Source organism: Delphinapterus leucas, chromosome 16, assembly GCF_059928025.1.
Source record: "Delphinapterus leucas isolate spDelLeu-1000000601 "Yukka" chromosome 16, BTC_Dleu_Yukka2, whole genome shotgun sequence".
In the NCBI taxonomy this organism is placed as follows: domain Eukaryota; kingdom Metazoa; phylum Chordata; class Mammalia; order Artiodactyla; family Monodontidae; genus Delphinapterus; species Delphinapterus leucas.
This window is the reverse complement of record NC_143144.1, coordinates 55,550,850-55,569,940: the sequence shown is the minus strand read 5'-3', so window position 1 is coordinate 55,569,940 and position 19,091 is coordinate 55,550,850. Positions and strand designations below refer to the sequence as shown.

The 19,091-nt window shown below is 42.2% G+C and overlaps 1 protein-coding gene across 6 annotated transcripts in view; it reads right to left on the bottom strand.

The window, feature by feature from the left end:
• The window catches only part of ENTPD1 (ectonucleoside triphosphate diphosphohydrolase 1), a 111,651-nt gene that overhangs the window by 40,527 nt on the left and 52,033 nt on the right, over positions 1-19,091 (bottom strand). Inside the window, exon 1 of one of the 6 annotated variants that reach the window (XM_022569238.3) lies at positions 17,382-17,899. The exons of 4 other annotated variants lie outside the window; for them this stretch is intronic. In XM_022569238.3, coding sequence (XP_022424946.2) covers positions 17,382-17,439 — 58 coding nt within the window. In that variant the 5' untranslated portion in view covers positions 17,440-17,899. Of the gene's footprint in view, positions 1-17,381; positions 17,900-19,091 lie in introns of those variants that run through there. One more of the 6 variants, XM_022569236.3, reaches the window with a different exon arrangement.

Genomic DNA, 19,091 nt, shown 5'->3' with positions numbered 1-19,091 from the left:
CAACCACACAGTCAAGTGTGGACAGAGCGTAGCTCTGCTTGTGCCAAGACCAGAGCTGAGAAGACGCGTCCAGGAGGAGCAAGTACCATATCATGATAGGTCTTCTCTATACCTTCTGGGCTTCTTGGTGACCCAGGACTGGTGAATCTTTGCTGAGAGAGCACCATTATGAGGGGTCGCCAAGCCAACGGTCACCAGGATCCATCAGTAGAAAGCCAAACCCCACAGACTTCTGAAGGGTGGCTCAAGCTACAGCAGAGTCCAAACAACCTCGCCTTTGCTCAGTCTCTCTAAGCCTCCAATTCCTTGCATGCAAAATGGGAGTCACAATAGTACGGAATTCATAGGGTTGCTAGGTAAGAGTCAGTGAGCAAACAATTTACATAACAACCTACAAAAGAGCCCTCGATGCATTCCAGATTCTGCTCTCAGCACTTTAAACACAGCAACTAATTTAACCTTCACAACACTCCTGTGAGGTAGTACTATTATCATCATCTGTATCAGTCTCTGAGGGCTGCCACAACAAATTACCACAAACATGGTGACTTAAAACAATAGAAGTTTACTCTCGCACAATTCCGGAGGCCAGAAGTCCAGAATCAAGGTGTTAACAGGGCCAAAGACTCTGGAGAGATTCCTTTCTTGCCTTGTCCAGCTTCTGGTAGCTTCCGGCATTCCTTGGTTTATGGCTGCATCACTCCAATATCTGCCTCTGTCTGCACATGGCCTTTTTCCCTGTCTCTGTGTGTATCAAATTTCCCTCTCCTTTCTCTTAGGAGGACACCAGTCATTAGATTTAGGGTCCATCCTAAAGCGAGAATGATCTCAAGATCCTTAATTACATCTGCAAAGACTTTACTTCCAAATAAGGTCACAAATTACAGGTACTATTATTATCCTCATTATTGTCACTTTACAGGTGAGGAAACTGAGTCAGAGAGAGGTTAAGAAGATTGCCCAAACTTACACTGATGTAAATGTTGGGACCAGGCATTAAAGTCAGGCATTCTGGACCCAGAGGCCAGGCTGCTGGCCACCACCCTACCCTACACCACATGACTGAGGCTTACTACCGTGCCTGCTGTGTGGTGCTAGCGCTGTACGTAGAAGCCGACCTCATTATCCAGGAGTGAAAAGTGACTGACTTTGAGGATTTGGCTGAAGGGGTTGTCTGGACTGTTGTCACTGATGACACCAGACAATGTTACATTTTTAAAATATGAAGTCTTAGAGAACAGACTGGAGGGCACAGTGGGGGAAGGGGAAGCTGGGACGAAGTGAGAGAGTAGCACTGACGTATACACACTACCAAATGTAAAATAGCTAGCTAGTAGGAACCTGCTGCATAGCACAGGGAGATCAGCTCGATGCTTTGTGACCACCTAGGGGGTGGGATAGAGAGGATGGAAGGGAGGCTCAAGAAGGAGAGGATATGGGGACATATGTATACATATAACTGATTCACTTTGTTGTACGGCAGAAACTAACACAATATTGTAAAGCATTTATACTCTAATAAAGATGTGAAAAAATAAAATAAAATATGAAGTCTCTCAGTCCCTGATGGTCAGAAGCTAGCAGCTAAGAGGCAGAGGCTGGGATTACAGTTCCTAGGGAGGTTAAGGGACTTGCTCAAAGTCACACAGCTTGCAATTGGCAGAGCAGTGACTGGATCCAAGTCTATCAACTCCACTCCACTGCCTCAAGCACTGCCCTGCATTAGAGATGCATAGAAATTACTCAGCTTCATTCCTTCTCAGGTGACACAATGCAAAAGAACTCACCCAAAGTTCTGTTCAAATAGAAAGATCTTACATTTCACACAGCCCCCATATTCTCCCAATTAATAAATCCAGAGTCAAGTTTGAGGATAAAGCAGTTTAATTTGGTGGGGTTTTTTTCCCGCCTGCTTTTAAGTCGAGGAAGTCAGTACAATGTCAATAAATAGACAAATGCTAAAAATGTACTTCAAGGCCTCAATGATGACCAGTTAGATAAACGGTGAAAGGTAAAGGAGAGGGAGGGAAAACAAGATAGACACAGGCTTGGGAGAAGGAGCCAGAGAATAAGAGGGGAAGGGATAGGTGGGGGTGGGAATAGAAAGAGAGGTAGAGAGTCAGGTTATTGAGTAAATACCCATGGTCCTGTTCCACTGATCTCCTGAACCCAAGACTTCAGAGAAAGTTACTTGCTTTTACTTAATGATCTTTTGTTTCTGCTCTTTGAGATGTTAATTAGCTGGTTAGTCTCTGTTCACAGCTCTTTAGTTAGAAAAGGAGTGCATTTATCCTAACAAAGTAGACTGGCTGATCCTGAGTGGGCGCCTCAGGGGTTCAGCTTTGGGTGGGAAGAGCCCATTTAGTGACCCGGGGCAGTGGAACCGGGGTGGGAGTGCACAAGCTCTTCCTGCAAATCAGACTCTGCCAACTCCACACTCTCCATCCCACCATTCCTTTTGCTGTGGGCTGTGCTCTTCTCAGATTAGCAGCAAGTAACTAACTGACTTGGCACTGATGTGCCTGATTCTAAAAACGTTAATGACTGCAAAAATCAAATGCCAACAGAGGATCTGGGTGTGGGAAGTAAGGAAGCAAAGAAATCCCCTTCCCTCCCTCTCCTTCTCCTTACTTCCTCCCACCATTCCGTCTACCTCCTCATCCACAGCCCTTCTGGCCTTTCCTGAACTCTTTTACCCATAGACTGCATGGAGCACAATAGTGCTTTGCGGACATCGTCGAATCCCATACTCAAATATAGGGTTGGCAAGGAGGAGGGTTGTTTCCGGCAGAGTGATATCATTGAGACTGCAGACAGGAATTCCGTGTCTCAGCCAACAAGTGTTAACAATCTCGTGTATTGATGGTCTCTGCAATAAACACATTGCTTCCGCTAAACAAATCATCTTCCACATCTGAAATTGAAGAATTGTGCCCTGGGGATTCTACCTTTTCGCAAAGCAGCTGCGTTTGTCAACAAGCCTTGGGTATGTGTTGCTGGTGAGAAAGACTGAGACAATCTGTGCTGGCCAAATATCACTAGTGTGGGGGTCAGAGTGGGGATGGAGTGAACTGATTCACCCACGTTTCCCAGCCTTACAGCCCCCTGTCTTCTACATCTCACATTTGTAAGTTACCTTATTTCTACCTCCTCATTTTTGTACCTATGGGGTACAAAAGTCAGAAGCAACATAAAAATATTTCTGCAGCACAATATGCCATAAGCAAAGTAAAAAATAACAAACCGAGGAAAATGTTTGCAACGACTATGAAATAGTTGGTTTCCTTAATATACAGTCATTAAAAATCATTAAGAAAATGATCAACCCGTCTAGTAGAAAAATGGGCAAAGAACATAAATAGGCAATTTAAAGAAAAAGAAATATTTTCAACATATTAGAAGTATTCTAATTACCCTAACTTAAAGAAATGTAGTCAATGAAAATTGAGATACCTTTTATTACTTAGAATAGCAAAGTTTTTTTAAAGTTTGATAATATATAATATTATTACATACTCATTAGAATGGCAAAAAAACCTGACAATACCAAATGTTGGCAAGGATGCAGAGCTACTGGAACTCTCATACACTGCTGCTGGGGATGCAAAATGGCTCAGCCACTTTGGAAAGAGTTTGGTAGTTTCTTATGAAGTTAAATATATACTTACCATATGACCAGGCAATCCTACTCTTAGGTATTTACCCAAAAAGAGTGAAGACATGTCTACACAAAAGCCTGTACCTAAATATTTCTAACAGCTTTATTCATCACCAAAAACTCAAAACAACCCAAGTGCGCATCAACTAGTGAAATGTACTCAAATTGTGATACAATGGAATTCTATTCAGCAACAAAAAGGGCATAAACTACTCATCAATGCAACAACATGGATGAATCTCAAAAGCATTATGCTAAGCGAAAGAAGCCAGACTCAAAAGACTATGTGTGATTTCATTTATATGATATTCTGAAAAAGGCAAAACTAAGGACAGGAATCAGATCAATACGCAGTTTCAGGAACTGAGGATTGACTACAAAGGTCCACAAGGGAACTTTCTGAGATGATGGAAACATTCTATATCTTGATTGTGGTGGTAGTTACAAGACTACATACATCTGTTAAAATTCACAGAACTGTACACCTAAAAAGGGTGAATTTTATTGAAACTTTGATAAAGAAATATATATCAACAAAAATATGGGGAAACAGGTACTTCTTGCATGTTGATGGGAGTAAAAATCCACACAGCCTCTTTGGTGGGGGGCAATTTTGCAATATCTATCAAAGAGCAAAGCATATATATCCTTTGACCCAAGAATTCTACTTCTAGGAATTTAACCTGCTGGTAATACTTATCAATGTATGAAAAGATGCATGTATAGGAATGTTCAATGCAGCATTATTTGTAATTGCAATAATAAAAGTTACTAAAGGTCCATTAATTGAGATCTGAATATATAAATTCTAGTACAGCTATGCATAATACTATTCAGGCATGGAAAAGATTGAGATCTATGAATGTCGATGCAAATAGTCTTCAAAACATTTTATATTGTGAAAAGCAAGATGTGGAACAATGTGAACAGTATGTTCCCACTGGGTAAAGGCATAGACATCTCTGAAAATTTATAGATTCACTAGGAGGACTCACAGGACTCAGCATATAGTCATAACTCATGACTAAGATTTATTACAGCCAAAGAATATGAAGAAAAATCAACAAAGAGAAAAGAAGTATCAGACAAAGTCTAGGGGAAACCAGGTGCAAGCTTCCAAGGGTCTTCTCCCAGTGGAGACCACAGGACACATTTAATTCCCCAGCAATGAGTTGTGGTAACACATGTGAAATGTTGTCTATCAGAGAAGCTCACCAGAGCACAGGGCCTTCACTGGGGGCCAGTCACACAGGCACCTACCATCCAGCATACATCAAGATTCCAGACTCCAGATGGAAAGAAGATGCCCAACACAAACCTCACTACCTGCACAAACAGTCCAGGCACAGCAAGCCATTTCCTTAATTCTCAGAATGGTGAGAACCCTCCCCAAATCCAAGCTCCCAGACACCAGCCAAAGGCCAACCCTGTAGGCAGGTCCCCCCAAGGATAGAGTCCCAGGCCTGCATAAAATATTTTACCATGTGACCTTCCTTACCCCTTCCCTTCTTCTTTCCCCTCCCTTCTTTCTCCTCCTGCTTCTCCCCCTTCCCTCTCTTCCTTCCTTCCTTAATTCTCTGAGCAATTAAAAATTCTTAATAAAAATTCCTGAAAACCCATAAGGCTCTGAGTTGAAGAGAAAGAATCTACAGAGCGTTTCCAGTTTGGATTAAAGTGACAAAGATGCTAGGAACCTGGAAGGTGGGCATAGAGTAAATGGGAAGTTGGTGGTTTGATGTCAACTTTGCTGATCCTCTGCCCACTCTACCACTGTGCCAGCCACTCACCAACTTAATTAGTCCAAGCATCCGTCTCTGGGTCCCCACTCACTCAGTCTTCCCAGATCAATGTCATCTCTTTTGTATTCTTTAGAGCAAAATCGTCAGGTCTCATTTGGCCAGGCTTTGGGTGGATTAAAAGCTTTATTCTAAGGGAAATTTGGCACCTGTGCTGTCATGTATCAATACAAGAGGGAACAGCTCTCTGAATAAGATATGATCAAGTTTCTAAATGTCCACGGTAACTGTCACAGATCACCTGGTATCTAAGCAGCTCTCTTCAACAATCAACACAGAGTATCTGCACTTTAGATGCTTACGTGAGAACACAATCTTAAATTGATTAGTATCTAGTTCCTGTCAAGGATGTGACAGATACAACTGATATTTGGGAGGGGCAATCTGAGAGTACTCTAGATTTTTTAAAGCCTATTTTCTGTACTCATTTAGTGAGGTGGAAAGCAGGAGGGGTTAAAGAAAGGTTCCTGCACCTTGGAGAAAGTGTCTTCCTTAAAGAAAAACTAATAAGATCAACCCATAACAGATGGGGGCAGCTCCTACCAAAATCGCCCACACTTTAAAAAAAAAAAGTATTTTCAATCTTGTGACTTGAGTATTTCCTTGAATCCAGAACGCAACTAAGAAAGTGATGTCCTACTCAATTCTGTATACTGAATGAAGAAAGATGTGTGAATATGGAGAGGCAAGGTCATCTGCATGGAGTGAAAAGGCAACTAAAAGAACTGGTCAATGCAGTGCGCCTCTAGCACCGCCTTGGGGGAGAAGGTGCCTTGGCTCATGGTCACTTCCCAGAAAGTTCTTTCTCCATAGTGATGTAGGATGACTCCGCAAGGTTAATCAAACTAACCCCCTACTATGATTTCATGTTCAAGTTATCTTGCCATGATTTTTCTACAAGGTGAAAAGTGAGCTAATCATTGTTAAACAATAGGGGGTATTATGCCACATATAGATACCTCATATGCATGTTTGGTTTCATGGGATTCTCATTTTCTTTATTCCACAAAGTGAAATAGATTGTCTCTCCCTGTGAGACGCAGGCTGCCTGTAGAATACTGATGCGATGTGGAGACTACAGGAGCCACATGTACAGCACAGTTTATGCACTTCTTGCTCACACCCAGGCGGGCTGCTTTCTTATTTGCTCAGACTCACAGAGGTAGGAGGGGTTCAGCCAGACAAGGAAGCACACTTTAGGGGGTCAAAGCAGACAAGAGGGATCCCATATACTTTCCCTTCTTTGGAATTATAATAATGTTCTCAGTGGAGGGGAAAGTGTCTCCACCTCAGCAAAAGCTCAGGATACCACACAAGGATACCGTACAAGGAACCATACCTTATGGTCCTTGGAAATGGTGGCTAAAATAGTTGAAATTCTTTATAAAAATTCGTACACATCCAACGACTCTGGGGAATGCAAGAGTTGAAGAGGAAAATTTTACTCCACCTTCCAGGAAAGTCTTTGTTGCCTAGAACTGACCTCTGAGAATGCTGCATTGGTAGACCGTCTTCAGGGATGGGATAGCTAAATCAGATAACAAAGATGCTCCTGGGCCCACCACCACCAAGGCTCTTAGGACAGGGTGGAGAAAGGCCACTCCCCCTTTTCTCAGAGCTTTATACAGCGCAGGGACGTTCATTCCATTTCTCTTGCCTTAGGCTCTCTGCCTCCAGCCTCCCAGTGAGCTGATACAGGTCGCACCAGTTCTTAAGATTTGACTTCCTCTGACTTGTTCTGTTTTCCTCCTTGCACTCTGTGCATTCCTAAATTCCACCTTCCCACAACCCACTCACTCCTTGATCCACCACACCTGGCTTCTGTCCCACCATTCTACTAATACCACTCACACAAATATCCGATGGATGCTTTTCCATTTCCTATAGAATGTGACACTGTTTACTACATAAACTCTCTTTTCTTGGCTCCCATGACACCAGACTCTTCTAATAGTCCTCTTACTTCTCTGACCCTTACTTTGCTGGCATGTTTTTCTCACCATACCCTTTAAATAGGGATGTTCCACAGTGTTCCATCTTGGAAACTTGGCTCATGTCGCTTCATACACATACGACCAACTGAATGGTGATGGCTCCCTAAACTTTATTGGGATGACCCCCTGATCTGTATCTCCAGTACAGGACTTTATCTGGAGCTCCAAATCTATAATTCTAGTCACCTACTGAACATACCTGCTTTGATGTTCTACAGCCAAAATCACCATGTCTAAAACTAAACTTTCTTTCCCACTCCAATTGTTCTGTATAATCTGCTCAGTGAAGGTTAGCACCATGCCCCCAGTCTCCCCAGACTCTCCCTTCTCCCTCCAAGCAAACTCCCTCTGAGGTTTTACTCATTCTACCCACTAAATATCTCCCAAATCTTTTCATTTATCTATTTCTTGCCTGGACTTCTACAGTAGCTTCTGTAGAGGCCTCCCCACATCTAGGCTCTTCCCCTTCTAATCTGTCCTCTACTTTGAAGCTACCATGATCATCCTAAAAATGCAAACCTGATTATATGACCCCACCAGTGTGAACTTCTTCAATGATTCCCATGTGTCTCAAAATAAAAGTTAAACTCTTTAACCACAATTTTAAGGCCAAGTCCCCACACAATTCAGGTGTAGTTCAAGGTGTTAGTCTCTAAATTGGCCCTTCTTTTTCATATCTTCATGTCTTGTACAATGTTCCTGCTTTTTTCTTCTGCCTGAAGCTCTCTTCTTTATCTTTTTGTACCTTATGAAGAAATTGAAGCTGAGGATAATCAGTTTATGTGTCACCACTTCCAGAAAGTCTTCCTGAAAGCCTCTTGCCCCTCCTCTAATGATGGATTTAATACCCTCCTTTGCATCTGTCTCATAGCTTCCCTCCCACAATGCTATAATGGCCTTTAACCTGTGTCAGTCTCCTCTATGAGACTGAGCACCTTGAGAACACAGTATACCTTTTTAGATCTCCAGAAACCAGCAGAGGGTCTGGTCTGTGTCAGTATTCCATATGTCAGTTGAATAAATGAATGGATAAGATTGATTTGAATTTTTAGTACACAATGTTTTCCCTCAAGAAAAGGGGAGATTTATTTGATTATTCCAAACGTGTTTTAACTTCTCAACTCTATGGTTCTGACTATTTTTAGTGAGCTGCCAGGCAGCTCGACTTCAGTTTGCACGTATTGTAGGAAGCAAGAGGACAGATGTTTAGGCAGTAAATCCCAAATCTGGATCCCAGAGCTTAGTCATAAACTCCATGGAAGACTTTCTCGCTGAATTACCAAGAATAATAGACTCAGATGATAAGTGTATAATAGAAGGAACTACACATTTAGCTGGTCCTTTCTAAGCAAGCATGGTTAACTACATTGTCTCTGACAGTGAGTCATTCTAAGAGAAGCAGTATGATTAGGTAATAATGCATCTAGTTCCTTGTTTTTGATTATTATAACTATCCCGTAGGATGGACACTCACCCCTGCCTCTTAACTAGCTGTGTGACCTGAGAAAGTTACTTAGCCTTTCTAAATTTCATTTTCTAGACTGAAATTTTAAAAACATCCATCACTTAATTTGGGAAGCTGATGTGAAGATGCAGTGAGCTCTGTACGAAAAGAATGATTAGAGTGATCCCAACCAGCCCCATGGCCTCCGTTAGTACTGTCCATATGTGGGAAATACACTAACTTATATTTAGCCCAGACATATGTAGTCCTGACCTTTCAGCTGCCTCCTTGACCTTTCACCTTGGATAACTCACAGGCACCTCAAACCTTTTCTGCCCAAACGGAATTCATGCTTTCCCAAACCTGTTCCTCCCCCAGCTCTCCATAGTTCAATGCCCATAGCTCAGTGAGCATCTCTACTACTCATCCAGTCGTGACCCAAGAACAATGGCATCGTCCTCCATTCCTTCCTCACCCTTGTCCTTCACATCCAAGGAGCCCGCTCATTCAGCAAATGTTACTGAGAGCTTGTGTCAAGTCCTGGGATTCTACCTCCCAAAGATTCTGATGCCCACGCCCCCCCTCCATCACCCTGCCACCTTCTTAGTCCAGCCACCACCACCTCCCACAGCAGGCTCCTAACTGGTCTCCCCGCATCCACTCTTGCTTCTCGACAATTTGTTTGCCACACTGCAGCCGCAGTGACCTTTTCAAAGTCTCCATATGATCACATCACCCACTAGTTACTTAAAACCCTTCATAGCTTCCCATTACTTTAGAATAAAGACCACAATCCTTCATGTAACCCATAGGTCCTACTTGTCCTGCCCCTTCTTGGGTTTCCAGCCTCCCTTATCACCACCCTTCCCTCACTCTTTGCCTCCTTTCAGCCCTCACTTCACCTTTCTTCCCCTGCCACCGGGGCCCCGCACAATTTTTTAACTCTGCCTAGAACATTCTCCTCCCACTCTCTTTGCTTAGCTATATTCTGCTCGGCCTTCAGATTCCAGGTGCAAGTTCTTCCTCAGGGATGCCTCAGAGACCCCTTCCATGAACCCCACACTAGCTGGCACTCCTCACAGCACTCTAAATTTTTCCTCATTTCACTTAAGGCTACTGTAATTAATTAACTACATGCTTAAGTCTTTCACCTCATCAGTCATTCTCAATTCTAGCTGCACATTAGAGTCACTGGAGAACTTTGTGAAAATACCAACCCGCGAGTCCCATCCCAGACTAATTAAATCAGAATCACTGAGGTGAAGCCTGGGCATTGTTCTTTTTTAATGGCTTCCTGGTGCAACTAATATGTAGCCAAGGTTGAGAACCGCTGCTTTGGAGGGCAAGGACCAGGTCTGCTTATCCACAACTTTATCCCTAGTGCCAAGCACACAGCAGTGTCTGCACACAGTAGGCATTCAATAAATGGTAACTGTAGTTATGATTATTATTGCTGTTGTTGTTATGGTCAATATGGTTATGATTAAGATCATAACTTTTTCACACTTCTGGCATCTGTGATTCTTTACCACAAAACTCCAATTATGTAGCAGCCAAATCATGTTTTTAAAATTCAGCAAGTTTCTATTTTCCTGTCAACATAGAGCTTCAGTTAAGGACTGACCAGACCTACTAGACAAAATATTTTCACAAGCTACGTCTCCAAGGTGAAACAAAATACAGCATATTAAAAGAAAACCTCAATTCATATCTTATTCCTTTCTATGTAGGTATGTATTAGTAACTATAGTCATTTGAATAGGAACTTTCTAGTTTTGTAACGATGAGTGTATTGGCCACTACCTTGTCATTCTGATTCCACTTGGTTTTGCTCTTCTCTATTAGTAGTTTTTCTCTCCTGCCACATGACCTATTTTACTAAGCAAATGTCAACTGCACTCCCCACCCTGGCTCAGTGGTTACAGGCGAAGTTTCTTCAGCTTGCAGTTTTCCTGTTCAGGCCTGTGTCAAAGGGCAGGCTCTGTACAACTTTTAGAGAACCTTCTAAAGACATAGTTTCTATAGTCCTATAGTCCAGTTCTCAACCATAAACCTGCTCAGAATCACCAGGAAAGTTTATTAAAACAAAAACTGCTGGACCCCATCCTCAGAGTTTCTGATTCAGTATGTCTGGGGTGAGGACAGAGAATGTGCACTTCTAACAAGTTTCTAGGTAATGCTGCGGATGCTGGTCCAGGGACCACACTTTGAAAACCACTGCTACCTCCCACTTAATGGCTGATATTTTAAAAAATAGAGAAGTTGTGAGAGCTTTTAGGGGTGCAGTGGGTGAAGACTGTATCTAATTTATTCTTTATATTTAAGGCACAACCATGGAACTTTTTCCCATGATTTCAGAGGGGTTTTCTCTGTGCTATTTTTGTAAACAACCCAACACATCCCACCCATACGTCTCTTTTTATAAGAGACTGTGAAGGTATGGGGGCAGCACACCTCCAGTCTGTTCCCAACAGGCAATTCCCTCAGCTACTTCCAGGCTCCTTTTTTTTTTTTTTTTTTTTTTTTTGCGGTACGCGGGCCTCTCACTGTTGTGACCTCTCCCGTTGCGGAGCACAGGCTCCAGACGCGCAGGCTCAGCGGCCATGGCTCACGGGCCCAGCCGCTCCGCGGCATGTGGGATCTTCCCGGACTGGGGCACGAACCCGTGTCCCCTGCATCGGCAGGAGGACTCTCAACCACTGCGCCACCAGGGAAGCCCCAGGCTCCTTTTTAAAGGCAGCTCTGGTTCACCATCCCTGAAGCCCGCCAGCTTTCTAAAGCTGACTTCCGGATTGTTTAATACAGTGGTGGAGGGGGGTTGAAATAGCAGCAAGGGAATTCCTAAGCAGCTCCTCAAAGAAGCAAGCTTCAAAATCACTCTAGGAGGTTTCATCAGAGGTTGGCAGGGAGAGGTGGAGTAAGGGATTCCAAGGTATACCAAAGAAAGCTACTGAGCCCGACGCCAGCACCCTGGCAAGATGGCAGGCAAGCAAGCAAGCAAGACACTGTCACTGGAAAAAACAGCTAGAGTGCACGTGAATTTTAGCCTTAGCAACTGCTAAGCATATCATGAAAGACGTTGTTATACATCTTTCTCATACTGAAGTACTTACCAGTAAAATTACATAATATGTGGGATTTGCTGTAAAAAATTCCAATACCAACAACAAAAAGGCTTGGTGGAAGGGAGAGTAACAGAGGAAACAAAAATCTCATAACATGTATTGATAAATGTTGAAGATGGGTAATGGGTATGTAGAGGTTTATTATACTATATACTACTCTCTTTATTTTTTTTTTTTCTGGGTACAGTGTACTTTATTGATGGTACATGCTCTCTTTGTTTTTGTCTGAAATTTTCTATAACCAAAAAATTTTGTGAACCTCTTGCTGAAATAAAGTACACTATTTCTATATATTTGAGAGACCACCAAAATTTATTAACTCTAACAACTTCCTGCACGTCTTCCCCATAATTACCCCATATCAAATTGGGGTAATTTGATATAACTTGACTTAGTAAAACTATGTCAGTTTCAAGTGATTGGGGACTTTTTTTGTCCTAGGTGTTAATAAATCTTTCATGTTTATTTTAAGGATTTGCCAAGAATCAACCTCATGTGGAGTTTCCAGAATCCATCCTCTCCCATATTTTATGATTTAGATTACTAACTCTGAGAATTTAAAGAACATCATCTCTGTAATGTTCTTTAAACTTATTTAGAGAAGTCAGGGGCTCTCTTAATAACTTCCCATCTGTTTCAATGACTTCTTAATGATACATGTTTTAGTTTGAATTGATTGAACTGAATTTTTCTAGATTGAAGCAAAATGGAAGTTCAGAGGTTCCAGTTCCTTTGTAAAATCCATTATCATTGTGCATCTCCCTTCCTGTTCATGTTCTTGCACTGAACCATAACGAAAATAACATTTTTTTGTTATCTTTAGCATTTTTTCCTGCATGCCTCATCTCCAAGTGATACTTAGCCCAAGTGACACTGCTTTTAAAAGAATTCTCCTAGCTTCTAAACATTTTCTCAATTACTTACCATTTTTTCTCTATTGTACAAATACCTGGGGAAATTTTTTTTATTTTATAAAAGTTATGGTCATCATAGAAATTTTTAGAAAATAGAGAAATATATAATATAAAAGAAAAAAACTCCCCCATAATTTCTGAGCTCCTTATCAAACTCCCTCTGGTCAAATGAGTGTTTTAAATGCCTTTCACTTTTCTTATTCATTAAGATTACTTGTGATTACAGGAGCATATTTCTCATTTAGTTGGTTATTTCATTTTTAGACTCTTAACCTTTTTGAGCCATATTCTTTAGCAAATCTGGCCATGATATCTCACCTATCATCTTTCTGATTTTTTTTAAAAAATCTGCCTTCTTAAAAATTGAAGCCATGTGCCTGATTGCCTTATGTTTCTCTTCTTCAGGATTATCAATGCCTAAATGAACTAGTCACTTCTCCTACATTCCTAACCATATCTTTCTTTTGTATCAGAATTAAATCAAGGAAGAAGGGCACTAATATATTCCTCTAACTTGCAAGGAGAATCAAGAATTTTTCACTCTTTGTATTTTTTGGAAAATTATATTTCCAATAAATGTCTACATAAAGTTATAGTGCTTCAGAATTTCATACAGGGTTGTGGTGGGGGATAGTGGAGGACAGGGTTGCCAACATCTATTGTGACCTTCTTCAGGCCAGGCACTATAGTAGGCACTTCACATAACTTTTTTTCACTTAATAATCTTAAAGGTCCTGAATGTTAAGTACTGTTTTAGCCCCTGTTTTACAGATAAGAAAAATGCAAATGAGATAGGTTAAGCAACTTCTCCAAAACAATGTGGTAGAATATCTTTGAAATACTGTACTAATAATTTGCATATCCAGTGTACCAAGTCCTCCCTTAGTTGAAATATTCCACTGATGGTCTATTTTGCTCCTGTCCTTGCTTTGTAATTTGTAAGAAAAACACTTCATCCAAAGCCTCCACTTGACTGGGGTGGCTTATCTTATTCTCATACAACAATGTCCTTTTCACTCTCCTTTGTATTCTCACCCAAAGCCCTTCATGGAGCTACCAATCTCATGCTTCTTTGTATTTTGATATAGACAAACGTTATCTTTAACATTCGCTCCCCATCCTAAAACATCTGTGTCTTTAAATAAGAAATAGACTTCGTGGCCCTTAATTAATTAGGAGGTCCATCCTTCTAAGCTCTTTGTAAGATATAGAGCTTCATGTTTATGTAGAGTAGAAGCAGCATGTCTATTTCAATAGGTTACACTTTGATTCGAAAAAGAAAAAGAAAAAAAAGAAGATGGTCAAAATAAAACTTGGAATACTAGACTGATCAAATTTCCCTAAAAGGTGTATCATGAATCATAGATTTAGTCTCCTTTTTTCTCTCTCAGCTCTTTTCCTGGAAATTAATATAGCTTATTACGCTTGACACTGGAAGATGCAAAGTCCGTAGCCCAGCACATTTCTACAGTTCATTCTAACGTTGGTCGCTCACCTAAATCAAAAAACAAAAGCAAAACAAAAGCTAGAGGTTACCGGATCTGGGATCTTGAGAAACTCACATTCTCACCCTTTGTTTTCTCAGCTGTAAAATGAGGATTAATGGTAATACCTACTTGACAAGGTTGTTAAGATGATTAAATTTAATCGAATAATGTATAAGAAACTGCCAAATGAACTGTAAATTAAACGACTGGGATGACATAACTGCATCTGTAATCTACATATAAAATCAAATATGCAATACCCGAGTAACCAGAGGCTTTTTACATCTGTAAATGGGGTTGAAAATTTTAATTTCCCAAAATTCCAAGGTTCCTCTTTTTCTTATGATAGAAAAGTCTAGGGTGGATGAAAAGATTCCTGTCACTTTAGCATTTGCTGATACTTTTCCTCCCAGGATTTGGTGCTTTTAGGAGCCAGTTTTGCTGCTGACAATGGGTATGGGGAGCCAGAATCTAGGGCTGACCCTGGCTTGGTGGGTGTCAGTCCTGAGTTGCCCTCTCCCTTGGGTAGCAACATTAGCCTCATGTTCTAGAATCAGGATTCACTTTCTCAGGCAAAGAAGCGGGATGCAGTAGGGAGGTTAGGGAACCCACACATTCTTCCTCTCCTGCTGATCCTGCCCCTTTCCCCAGGTTTGGCTTTCAGGTTCTTTTCAGGGCAATATGGAGGGCCTTGTGCTCTAAGAACCCTCTACCTTCCACTGCTTCTCACTCAACTAATTTCCAATTTGGAGGAGTTAAAGAAGAAATAGTCTGGTGACCTTAAAAGTAGAAGGGAGTTGTGTGGTCCTTCACACCTTAGAGTGAATTGTTGAGATGGACTGTGTTCCCCAAACCTGGCTGTGGCATAGCTGAACAGAAAGAATAGGAGTTTGGAAGTAGTATAGACAGGAGAGGGGCAAACCACCCCTTGGGATGGTCTAGGAGCAAAGGGCTTTAGGCAGCTCCCAGGCACTGGGCAGCAGGGTGGGAGGACATAAGGGAACAGGAGTAGAAGAGTGGCTCAGAAATGAGGCCCTCAGTTAACACATCTATTACTTCACCAGCACCCAGTTTTGCCCAGTACCTACCCTGTCTCCTTCCCACCTCCTCAGGTGGAAAGAGCAGGACTCTAGACCAGAAAAGCTCCCGTCATCCTCACAGTCATGTTCATCATCACTTGTTATGTGCTTGCTGGGTACCAGGCACTGTGCTAAGCACTTTACATGCATTATTCACGAAATCCTCCAACACTGTAGATATCATTAGCCCACTTTGCGCTTGAGGAAACTGGGGGGCAGAGAGTCTAGTAGTGTGCTCACGGTCACACAGACACTGAGTGCAGAGCTGGAATTTGAACACAAGCCTGTCTGACTCTGGGAAGTCTATGCTCTTAATCACCAGGAGGAACTGATAATCATTTAACTCTTTTCTCTTCTATCCCTGCCACTCCCACCTACCACCTACCCACTTCCTTCAGCCAAGTGGAGCCAGTTTACATAGCCATCCTCTGAGAAAAGTTGCAACAGATGGTTTCTGTCTCATAAGTTGCTAGGTTGGGTTTTGTGACTAACCTTCCAGTCCTGTGACCTTATGATCTTGGCCACAAAAGATTGTTCCAGCAACTGCTGCTTGAGCCAAAGTGTGGGCTGGGCTTGCATGATCTCATTTAATATTTATAACAAAGCTATGAACTAAGTACTAATATTAATCCCATTGTACCGGTGGAAAAACTGATACTCAGAGAAGTTAAGTTACCAACCTGAGGTCATATAGCTAGTAAGAGGCAGAACTAGGATTGGAAGTCAGTTCATCTGAATGTTTGAATACCCTACTCTACCTTCTTTTGGGGGAAAGATCAATGGAGTTGGCCTGGAACAAGAGACCCTCCTGAAATCAATTAGTGACAACAAAGGAGAGCTGTCCAGCTACTGCAGCAGATGCTGCAGAACAGAGAACAGAATCAGAGAAGAGTGGAGTTTTTGCCATGCAAGAATGATCAGAGGGGGAGACTTCCACAGTAGCTGTCCATTCACGTGAGCTGGCACTACAACCGCAACAAAGGGGCCCCCATTCCAGGTGATATGCAGCAATAGAGCCTGTTACTTGTGTTTCCTGACTTCTCCGTATGGGCCTGTCAACTCCTATAACCTCAGGTAAAAGAACCCAGTTCGGGGCTTCTCTGGTGGCGCAGTGGTTAAGAATCTGCCTGCCAAGGCAGGAGACACGGGTTCAAGCCCTGGTCCGGGAAGATCCCACATGCCGCGGAGCAACTAAGCCCATGCGCCACAACTACTGAGCCTGCGCTCTAGAGCCCGTGAGCCACAACTACTGAAGCCCGCGCACCCTAGAGCCCGTGCTCCGCAACAAGAGAAGCCACCACAATGAGAAGCCTGCAAACCGCAACGAAGAGTAGCCCCCACTCGCCGCAACTAGAGAAAGAGCCTGCACAGCAACAAAGACCCAACGCAGCCATAAATAAATAATAAATCTATTAAAAAATGGTAAACTAATTAAAAAAAAAAAAAGAACCCAGTCCGTGTCATCTGTGCCTGACACATACACACTCCCTTAGGCTTAAACTCCCTGCAACACACCCCATCCTAATCTGGCCTGATGGAATGGAGTGGGGAGAGCCTTGGAGCCTTGCAGATCCTGATGCTTGAATTCTAACCACATCCCAGCCTCCAGCTTTACTTCCTCTCCCAACAAGTAACTCTCTCCCCTCTCTCCTCATTGTCTGCCAGCTCCAGGAGAAGAACATTGAGGCCTAGGGCTGCTTTCCAACAGGCCCTCAGTATTCTGGGTGTATATCAACTGTTTCCTGGGGGAACAGCAAGTCAGATGCAGTGTGCAACTCAGAAGGCCATACAAGTATTGGTCTCCAGAATTTCCACTTCCTGGGTCTACCAGGGTCTTGGGGTGGCTGGGGAGTAAAGCCAGAATATTTTTCCAGGCCTTCACACCTGCAGTTAGCCCATGAGACTCTCTACATAAGACATCAGAGCGCACAGCAGTCCCCATGTCTCTGAGGTTGGCCAGAGTGAAGAGTTGCTGGTGAGAGTCAGTGCGGGAAATGCTGGCAACAAACCACGTAATACGTTTTTAGTGCTCCCATGAAGTCTGGGTACTCTAAGGAACTTGTATTCATGAGCAGCTGGTGCTGTATCTTCAGATGTCACGCATGATGGGCTGTTCCAAGAAAGATCCAGGAATACAAAAAGCAGGATTTCTTGGCTTCAGTGTCTCTTTCCTTTGATACTCTGTCTTATGGACAATTTGGCAAATAGTCAAATTGCTATCCTGATCTTTCCTACAAAAAACAAAAAAACAAAACTGAAGAAGAAAATCACCTGGTTATTAAGGCATCCCACCATATTCTGCCCTCAGGAAGGCAGTATACAGTAATCAGAAACAGACAAAAAGAAAAAAAATTTGACTAGGAACCTGTATTTTTTACATAGATCTTCTACTTCCTTCCACCCTCTTCCAGGGCCTCCTGCTGTTCTATTTCTTGATCCCCAAATTGTCCCATCTCCAAATCTGTTCCTCCTTTCCATAATCAGCAATATCTAGAAACTGAGTTCCCAAGGCAACCACAAATATTTGCTATCCTTTCTGTTATGTGACTTGCCCTAAAAATAAACTCAGATATTTTTCCTACCATCAAAATGCTAGGAAGAATGTAAATGGATATTGGGTTTTTTATGGGGACCTATGAAATAGAGAAGGCACAGTGCTACTTAAGCAAAATTTCTAGGAATACTGTGAAAGTCCTAAAATAGAAGATATTTATAAAAATTGGGCATGTTAGAAGATTATACCATGTATAAAATGGAACAAGCAAAGGAAGGCTTGGGGAAAAAGGATCAGAATAAGCAGATACACATAAGTTACACACACCCAAGTAAGTAGAATTTGTTTTCCTTTTTAGAAAGGGAGTAGCAAAGAGAAGAGTGCACATTTGCTCTGAGGTCTAGTCAAGGTTTAGCCTCTTTTCTTTGAAATGCCCCCTTGATGTGCCAGCCAAGGACCCCCCAAGACCTCCATTTGAAACTGACAGTACTTGAAGCCAATTCACAAACAAGATTTGCTTTCTGTTCTCATGTGACTCCAGGGTGGCTGACCTTTCAGGAATCGTGGATAAAGTCTCCATTTAAGGCTCCAACGTGGTAATGACCCCACTACACAAATCACTGTGAATTAGGGAGCTTCCAAATTAAACGAGGTTCAGCAAATGGCAGTGTCACAATAGCAATAGTGACAGTCATAAAACCTTACATTTTGATGGTCTCAACAACAGTTTGCAAACACATTTACGTCCACTCTCTTTTCTGATCCTCAGAAAAACTCTCTAGGACACAGAGGATACATATACACACATACATAAATCCCGTTTTCAGGTATGTAAAAGCTGAGGCTAAACAGCAAGGGAAATTGTCCAATCTGTACGTGGCTGGGAGTACAAGGCTTCCACATCCAGCCCCGTGTCCTTTTATCTTAGATGTTCTCTATGTCTCCACCTCGCCATTCCCACTATCATCCAAGAATCCTAAAACCAATAGGATTTGTGATACAGAGGACCAGAATTTTAAAAAGCATCCTTAGAGCTATTGTAAATAGAGCTGCAATGAAAAATGTCATGAAGAACCTAGGGGTAAGACAGGAATAAAGAC